Source organism: Ixodes scapularis, unplaced genomic scaffold (assembly GCF_016920785.2).
Source record: "Ixodes scapularis isolate PalLabHiFi unplaced genomic scaffold, ASM1692078v2 PGA_scaffold7__128_contigs__length_106722199, whole genome shotgun sequence".
Taxonomy (NCBI): domain Eukaryota; kingdom Metazoa; phylum Arthropoda; class Arachnida; order Ixodida; family Ixodidae; genus Ixodes; species Ixodes scapularis.
In genome coordinates this window covers 15,717,999-15,726,878 of record NW_024609882.1, presented here as the reverse complement: position 1 = coordinate 15,726,878, position 8,880 = coordinate 15,717,999, and the positions used below count along the sequence as shown (strand labels likewise).

General features: G+C 49.0%; 1 protein-coding gene across 1 annotated transcript; it reads left to right on the top strand.

Annotated features, from left to right (window-relative positions):
- Positions 1–6,764: 6,764 nt before the first annotated feature.
- LOC115329674 (elongation of very long chain fatty acids protein 4-like) lies at positions 6,765–7,625 on the top strand. The gene has a single exon (XM_029991383.3). It carries the CDS (start codon positions 6,765–6,767, stop codon positions 7,623–7,625), a length of 861 nt encoding a protein of 286 aa, XP_029847243.3.
- The last annotated feature ends 1,255 nt before the right edge of the window (positions 7,626–8,880 follow it).

Sequence of the window (8,880 nt, the reverse complement as noted above, 5' to 3'; positions counted from 1 at the left end):
CTCAAGCGTTTCCTGTGATTTCAAATAAACGTTCAGATAACTAGAAACCATGGTTTCAAGTCACAACATGGGTAAGTGTCGTTACTTTGAAGCGTAGCTTATTTAGTGGCACTAGCGAACACCAGCTCGGAGGACGTGCAGCGAAAGCTCGCGCTGCAGAACCCAGGGATCCCATCACCGCTCGTTTCGATTTGGGTGAGCATCGTACCGGCGTGCGGTCGTGCATCACTACTGCGCGGTGCACGTTAAAGACCCCAGACTAGCGGTTGTACTGCACTGGCTAAATTGCTCATCTACAGTAGGAAGACAAGTCGCCCTTTGAGACACTCTAAGTTCTAGGCTGTATAAACATGCACATATTCCAATGTTTCTTTTCTGAAGAAGGGGAGGGAAGGGTTTCCTGTGTGTACCGGAACTGGTCGCTCCATACAATAGACCCTTCCCAAATTCAGTCTGGCCACTTTGATCATTATCATCATTTGAGGAATGGCTTATGTGTCGTCCCCAGAAACTCCTATATACACCAACTCATCTCTGTGACGTCACGGCGCGGTGGTGGCGCGTCGGTCGCACTTCCGGTCTGGGGCTGTGGGCAGAAGTCCCCATGCCAGACGTGTATTCCTGCGTTGTTTTGAAGGGAACTAGCCAAAAACCTGCCTTCTCGTCAAAACGCCGGGACTGGGGCCGTACAAAAAGAGACGAGAAACGTTTGAGGTTAGTTTTCACGTGCTCGGTTCGTCCGAAAATCTGGATATGTGCCGTGAAAAGGGAAAAGCAGACGCCGTCGGACAACGATTGCTTCGGCGGGAAGCACTTTGAGTTAAATTCACGGATATTGTGGTCATCAGATTTATTTGTTTTATTCCAACATGAACGCCAGAAAACCATCAAGTTGTGCGGACCACCTGCGGACTACGTTCAGTGCGTCTTCAAGTTCAAACGGCCGCCTGATCGTTCGAACTGTCGTCTGCTCTTTCAAACGTTTCTGCTTGTCGTCTGCTCTCTTAGACGACGCCGGCCCGTAGATTAAACGTTGGCCCGGCACTTGCTATAGGAAGCGAGCAAGCCGGCCGTGTCGCGGCGGTCGCCTATTGTTCGCCGCGACCTGGCGGTAGCCGCCGCAGGAGCATCGGGCAGCAATGGCGACGAACTGCACGGTGGACGGTGTCCCCGTCGTGATTACGACGGAATTCAAGGCAGTTACGAGTTCGGAAGGTTCCTTCGGAAGCCGGTGCCGCCGGCTCTGAATCATCGCGAAGTAATACCAACGAACAGCACAGAGGACAGTGGGCGACTAAGAATCCGGAAAGCTTCTTCGGTAGCCGGGAGAATCATCGGGGGGAAGCAGTGGCGACTAGCAGCACAGCGGACAGTGTTCCCGGGGTGATTACGACGGGGTTTAAGGCGGTTACGAATCCAGAAAGCTTCTTCCGTGGTGCCAATATGACGAAGAGAAAACTGTTTCATGAATCTGGCCGCGTATGCGACGTGAAGGAGGTCCGTTTCGACGGACAAGTGGATGTCACGGAGCGCCGTACTCTGCAAACAAAATTAAGCGCGCCCGCAAAAAATTTTTGTTGGCGCTGAGTGGACTGCGGTAATTATGTACGTTTATTTCTAAATCAGCTTGACAATAACTGGGCGATTTTTTTTCGCGCCGTTCCGCGATTCTCTTTACTATCTTCCTGTAGGCTGATGGAAACATCCAACGGTAGGCTTAGGAGGGCGACCGCATTCCGCTTCTCGATTCCGGCGAAGTATTTGCTGCACACTTTAGAGTTTGCCGTCGGTGTCGATGCTGTTCCATTGTCGCTAGAAGAGAAAAAAAGTTAATTGTATTATTCGTCAGCAGCTTAAACAAAGCGCGAACTGGAAGGTAAGAAACACCACTAACCTGTATGGACGCACAAGTCGTACCCAGGTCGCGCAGTACTCCGCCTCGTACGGCTTCGAAGGGACGATGTAGTAAGTACTTCGTGCCGTGCGCGATCTTGCCGACCACGCAGCAATTGTTGCGGCTTTCTTGGTGCGGAATAGCCATCTCAGAAATTACAGCGCTAACCAACTACAACGCACAACCAACGCAGCGACTGGCAGAAGATGCCCGATGCAACGGACCCGTTTGCCGCTAGGGGCGCCCTGGTCGGGGCTTGAATTAGATCCGCACGGTTCCTATACGAAGTAAGCACAGGTCTCAAAAGACTTAAGTTTGAAGGTTGGTAACCAGGCTCGATGTAAACAGTAAATACAAGCAGATGTTAATCATTGTTACGAGTGACCATCACTGACTTGCTATGCCTAATTGACTTGTTCCGATTCTGTTTGCGATTTTCAGTACCGACGTCGACTATCTCAGCTACGGTTCATGCTTTTGCAGCCCGAGCGGCGTCGCGACTGAAAATTGCGAGTGAAATCTCATCATGCGAATCAGGTTTTAGCGTACATACTGCGGCGTCCAAGCGGAATGAATCGCCACATGTCACATTATTCACGCGAAGTTTCGCGGTGTAACGAGCCTCGGTAATTTCGCTGACGCCGCTCAAGTAGTCAGACATCGCCAGGAAGACGTAGAATCAACAATTCGAACGCGAAAAAAAGCAGGGGGACTCGCACCGACGCCGACAACATCGCATTTCAATGGTTTGTTTATGGGCGACGGCGGGCTTCTTGCCCACCCCCATCGCCCATGCGTGGCGCCGGTGGCGTCCGCTAGGGGCGCTCCGGTTTGTTTGTAAACATGAGTTGGTGTATAATATTCATTATGCCTGTCAGCGCAGCTGCTCTTGCGCGAAACTTACGCCAATTTTCCACAAAGCGCTGAATCATGCCCCCCAGCACCCTCAGCGGCCACTAAAAATAAAACGAGGTGACAAGTGACCATTGGCGCGCGAAATTCAGATAGCTGAGACACTCATTTAGAACACGCGTAACCTCCTACACCACAATGCCCGATCGTCGTGCCTATCGGTGTCCCGGCAATCCGCAGTTCACATCGAGAGGCCCTAGCTATTATTGCCCAGAAGCGACAAGCAGTTCGCACGTGAGTGACGGATTGATAAATGCGCTTGTCCTGCTCTTGCGCACTACCCACAGTGCCAGTCGCACCGCATCATTCGACCTTCCAGAAAGTGTAGCGAAAATTTTGGCTATGCTGCCTGTAGTGGGCGCTACTATACTCCGTTTCACCTTATGTTGTACCGCAGCGAAGGCTAGAAGCTCGAGCTCATAGGGTTGGCAGCTGCCCTTAATGCACGAGAGCTTGTGCTGCCGAGATCTGTCCCAGAGCAAGGAGCTCGCGCTTGTAGCTTTTTCTGCGGTACATCATAAAATGAAACAAAGTATAAGGTGATGGTGTTTTTCTTATTGCTCGCCAGAGGACACCATCATTTATAGAGCACTTATATAAGGAGCGGCGCGTGGAAATAAAAGGGACTTTTTTGGTTGTGATCACGAGCTGGGCTGCTGTACTATCATACTCTAAGAAGAATGCAGGTTCTCGAGCTATTTGCAACGACACGCAGGAGACTACGTAAAGCGTGTTGTAAACAAACACTATGCATGCCTCTCCTGCTCATGAAACATGGCGAAACCGAAGACTAATAGCCTGGATTGCGGAGGACTTCTCTACCTTTCAGACGAACTAAATCATCTGCTCAAGATTCTCAAAGGCGTTTTTGCGGCAGATGTGTTATCATTCAACGTGAGAAACGCGCGGCCCCTTGAGACACTTCTCAGGATAGCAGAAGGAGCAGTCTGTGACTCTCCTCTGCTAGTCTGCCCAACCAACAACGAGGCTTATCGCCGTGAACTTGTTCGTCTCATTTGCACAAAGTTCTTCAGGTGACTTCTAATACACTATGCTTCCGGTAAAACAGAAAAAAAGGAAGCATACAGGAAGTTTGTGTGAAAGCCACTTTCTCGTAAGTTTCCAAAGTTGAGCTAGAGACCTTCCACGGTGTGATATCTGATGAGCGGACGCAATCAATGCAGGCTTCGTTTTGTCATACGCGTTCGCAGCTAGGATAATTGCGTCGCAGACATTCTTCCTTTCCCTCCGTGGTATATAACAACTAGACGACAGGCACTGGCGAGAGGTCAACATCTTGTCCGTTTCCTCCACGAACGCCATTCAGCGCAGTGGCCCGATTGCGTTTTAACTACATGGGTTTGATGTCTGGTTTAATGCGTGTTCCACAAACGTGCCGTCAACTGCTTTCTCAATATTTTCTCAAAATAAACAGTTTTCATTAACAAGTCACCTGATTCAAAAGTTAACATGACACGTCTAGGTTGACATTATTTTTCACTCGCGTTTTAATTCGTCTAAAACCCATTTGCTGCCCGACGCTTCCTTCCAGGATTGATTTGTACAGAGCGACAATCTCGCATGCCTCGCAAAGCAGCAACAGAGCGCGAAGATTAACGCGAGTGACTGTCAAGGGCTACTCGCTTCGCCGGCACGATAGCCCATTCCCTGGTGTGCACGCCCCCTGCAAAGCAAAAGGTTGTCTTCACTGCAGACACTGGCGCTGCCAAGCGCCACCAGCCTGGGCCCTGGAGCCACGCGCTCTTTTTGACGGCTGCCCTTTTATGCGTGCGCTCTGCATCGACATGCGTCGTGCAACTTATATAGGAGGCTTTGATCGTACTAATGGCGGCCTTCTGGGTACTGACGATGGAAGACGTTGAAGGCGCTCCGAAGCAGATGATGTGAGGTGTACACATTACAGATTTAGCGACGCAGGAATTGAATACAAGAGCCGCGTAAGCGTTAATTTCTAACTCGGGTCCAGTGGATCTGTTGGCGGCATATGATCGTCTTTACAGCCCCTTGATGTTTAAAGTTTGGTCATGGCTTCAATGTGGGTCGGTGCTTCGTCCTTACCAGTTGTCAAAAACGCCCCCCTCCCGAAAGGAGAAAAAAATTACAGGGTTTTAGCTTTTTGTCGCAAAAATAAACTACGCATCAGGGAGCGCTCATTCTCCGCCCAAATGAAGCCCTAGCGAGTCGAACCAGATGCCAAAGTTCCAGGACTAACCAACATCTGATTAAAAAAATTGTAACCGATCTTCTAAAATTTTTTTTGTCAAAATGGCGGCCGATGGATCTCTTATAATACATGAAACTGAAAGGCGCCGGTTACCGAAAACGGGCGAAATGGGCCCCTTTTTGCGATTGCTATTTTCAGAAAATTACCTGTAACTTTTGATTGAGATAACGGTTACCTCTGAAACTTTTGACATCTAGTTTGAACCGCTAGGACTACAATTTGTGAAAGTTTCTGTTTTTTTTTGTTTGTTTTTACACGCTGTATATTTGTTACCATTGAAAGTGCGAGATTTAGAAGTAATTGTAAGGTAATAACACGCACTCTCGATACCTGTTGACTTGCGAAAGTGTTGGTGCCCGGCCAAATACTACAGACTGCAGGTCAATTACTGTCATTAGTACGGAAAAGGGTAAACTGCTATTTGAGCCACGATATGGTACTGATTTTCGGAAAGGGCAGCCCTACACGCTCGCTTGAAAATTAATGCCGTGTGCCAAGAAACGACATGAGAAATACATCGACAGGGATTGTATTTTCGCAAATGATCTAGTAGGCAAAAAGAAATTAACTAAATTATAAAAACAAGCCGAAGAAGACGTGACGGAAGGAAAAAAAGTAACTCAACGTTAGAGGGACTGTAGTCAAATACAAGTGAAGAATGCGTGACGCACACTCTGCCAGGTAACTGCCACGGCATCGAATCGTACTGCGCATAGCGTCGCTTATTCAGTGGAGCTCCGCTATCTAACCAGAAAGGTTATCGCTATCTAACCAGAACGCAGCGGACACAAAGGCTGCCTTTGTCTCCCCTGAATTTGTCGAACGCATTCAAATTCGAAAGTCAAACGCCGGACGCAGGCGTTTCGCGTTCTAACGCGGCGACGACTCCTGTGGAGACAAAGGCTGAAAGCTTCAGGTCTACCCACTAATCGTTCTAACAAGCTCAGCGTTCTGACGTCCTCGCGTGCCCTATGTCTCCTCCTTTCCCTCACTTTCCCGACGCATAGCTTCCACTGAGGCATGCCGGGGCGTTGGGACAAACCAACCAGCGCTGATCATGATCCACGAGATGGCCGGTGAGCAAGCTTTTCTCATCGGGAATATCGAAGGCCATGCTCGCATAGTTACTGGGTCGGGTGAAAACAGCTCTTGTGAGCTCGGCCGTATACCGTCAGAAGGTTACGCGCTAGAAGCAAAGAGAACATAAAAGAAGAGTGTCCACATTACAGTGTCCACACTGACAGCGAGTACGGGCGTTCTCTTCCTTGTAAGGTGCACGCACGCTGGAGGCTGATCTCATCTTTCCTTTTCTTTGCGAAGGCCTTAAAACGAAGGGAACAGTCAGGATCTTCTCAGAACTGTACGTGCCAAAGTCTGCGAACGCAATCTCAGGTGTTGTCACGCCTCCTGAATCAGCGACACCGCCAGACGCGACACCGAGGACCGAAGGGAAAAGTGCAGAATGCTTCAAAGAGAGAAGATACCTTGATCATAGGGCGGTGAGACCACTACGCGTGCCTAGATTTATTGTAGATCTGGGAGCACGCCTGACCACGTAAAGGACAATCACGGAGGCATCAATACCCCAGGCTCGACAAGACTACTTTTTCGGGAGCTTTTTTTCTGCCGCGGCTTAACCACAACGAACAGGTTTGGGACAAAGTGCCGCATTTTGGAAGCAAGGGTGCGCTTTAAAAAAGCGAGAAGCTGACAATGGACCTGTTCCACGAAGCCGTGGGCATAGCAGTAAGGAATGCGGATCCGCGAGTCAAGAAATGGACCTTGATGGGCAGCCCTGTGCCGGTTGGTACACTGATCGTCCTCTACGTCTGCTTCTCGAAAATTTGGGGTCCCAACCTGATGCGTTTAAGAAAACCGTTCGCCATCCTTCCTCTCATCCGAGCCCACAACGCCTGCATGGTCGTCTTCAACGTCATCTTCATCGTGACCTTCTCGAAGCTGTCCTACTCCGGCGGTGGCTACAACTACTTCTGCCAAGGACCCGACTACACGTCACGAGGTCTACCCGTCCTCAAAATGGCCTGGTGGTACCTGTTGGTCAAGATACTTGACCTGACGGACACCCTGGCGTTCGTCCTCACCAAGAAATTTGATCACGTGTCAACCTTGCACGTGTTTCACCACTCCGCAGTGGTGGGGACCATGTGGGTCACCGTCAACTACGGGGTGCTCGGACAGAACGTCTTCGTCATCATTCTCAACTCGTACGTTCACGTGGTCATGTACTCTTACTACTTCCTCACCACGCTGGGACCTATGGTCCGGCCGCATCTTTGGTGGAAGAAGTACCTGACCCAGCTCCAGATGGCGCAACTGGCCGCCTTTGTGTTGCACGGCAGCATCCCGCTGTTTGTGGACTGCGGATTTCCTCTGTGGATGGCGCTTTTGACGGTTACGGAACCCGTCGTGCTGCTCGTGATGTTTTACAAATTCTATCTCAAGTCGTACCGGCAGAAAAGCCACATAGCCACGGGAAAAATTGCGAAAGACGAGGCTCACTTTGTTTGCTCGTACCGACCTTACGAAGACCCCTTGAAGACAAGAACGAAGTAGGACCTTGAAATACCTCGGCCTTCCAAGAGCACACACTTGTCGCGCTTAAAGTGTCCTTTGTTCCGTTCATCTCAGCATTAAGAAGTTGGTATTACCAACAATCTTGACTCCTTCAAGTTCTTTTTTTTTTTTTTACAAGTGCTTATACAGTTGGGCACTCTTGGGACGAATAATTCTTAAGAAAACAGTAAGGACCTGAGCACTCCATTGTGGTTATATACGGGTCATTTAAAGATACGCAAAAGAGACAAATACCTTTAACTATCTTGCGTGGGTTATACTAATATGTTAATGTCACTTTATTTTAAGTAAACGTTTATCTACTACCACTATAGTTATGTTCTTGAATAAATGGCATGCAGGTTTGTTACATATGAACAACACATGTTTTTTTGTTATACGGGACTATTTATTGTTTTGTCTAGTTCTATTCATACAGTATAGACGCTTCGCACACGCACCAGATTATAGCCGTCATTGTTAACCTTCTCTTGTCTTACCAATATACCAAAGCACTAAAGCGGGCTCTCCACAAGGGTCAGTGCTGGGAAAAGGACACAGTCGAATCTTAAATGAAGAGAACCTGTGCTGCTGTGATAAGGTTGGAGCGAAGTGATCAAACCAGAGCGGGCAGAGCCAGGGTATGCACCAGACGCAGATATAAGGCTTGGCATTCTCTCTTGGCTAGCCAGAAGCCGAAAAGAATCCCCTAGCGGTGGAAGCGAGAAACAGTTCCAATAAGAGAGTAATGGTTAAATGTAGTAACTCTTCATGGTTTAAAATACGTTATGTTTTGATTATGGTCATGCAAAAAGACGTAAGAAACAAATGTGCCGCTCAAACTCTGATTTGCTCGGACAGAGTGTGACCGCTCGCGGACGGCATATTCCAGGCCTTCGGCGCCTGCCGTACTGGTTATGTCGATCGTTGCGCTAGTCGCACTCTTCCACCACGATTTTGGATGAGCGTGATTGGAACATCACGTGCACCAGATTTTTAGTCACCGAGAGTTACTCCGATGCACTTATTAATTTCGTTTCTCGCGACCACCACCAGGGTATTATTTCCGGCCACAGGTTGGCCCAATTCGAACTTGTGAAGACGGCCTGCGACACGCCCAGCTCGCTTTCGGCCAATGGCGCCTTCTTATTTGCCTCCTATACTTCCCAATGAATGACCGAACTCTCTCTATATACGGCTCTGGATCAAACTACGAGAAAAAAAAAACTGAAGGTCGGTTATGGCGGCGCCCATG

What these genes read in the sequence shown, in the direction of transcription:
- LOC115329674 (XM_029991383.3), top strand. Translation starts at nt 6,765, where the DNA reads ATGGACCTGTTCCACGAAGCCGTGGGCATAGCAGTAAGGAATGCGGAT.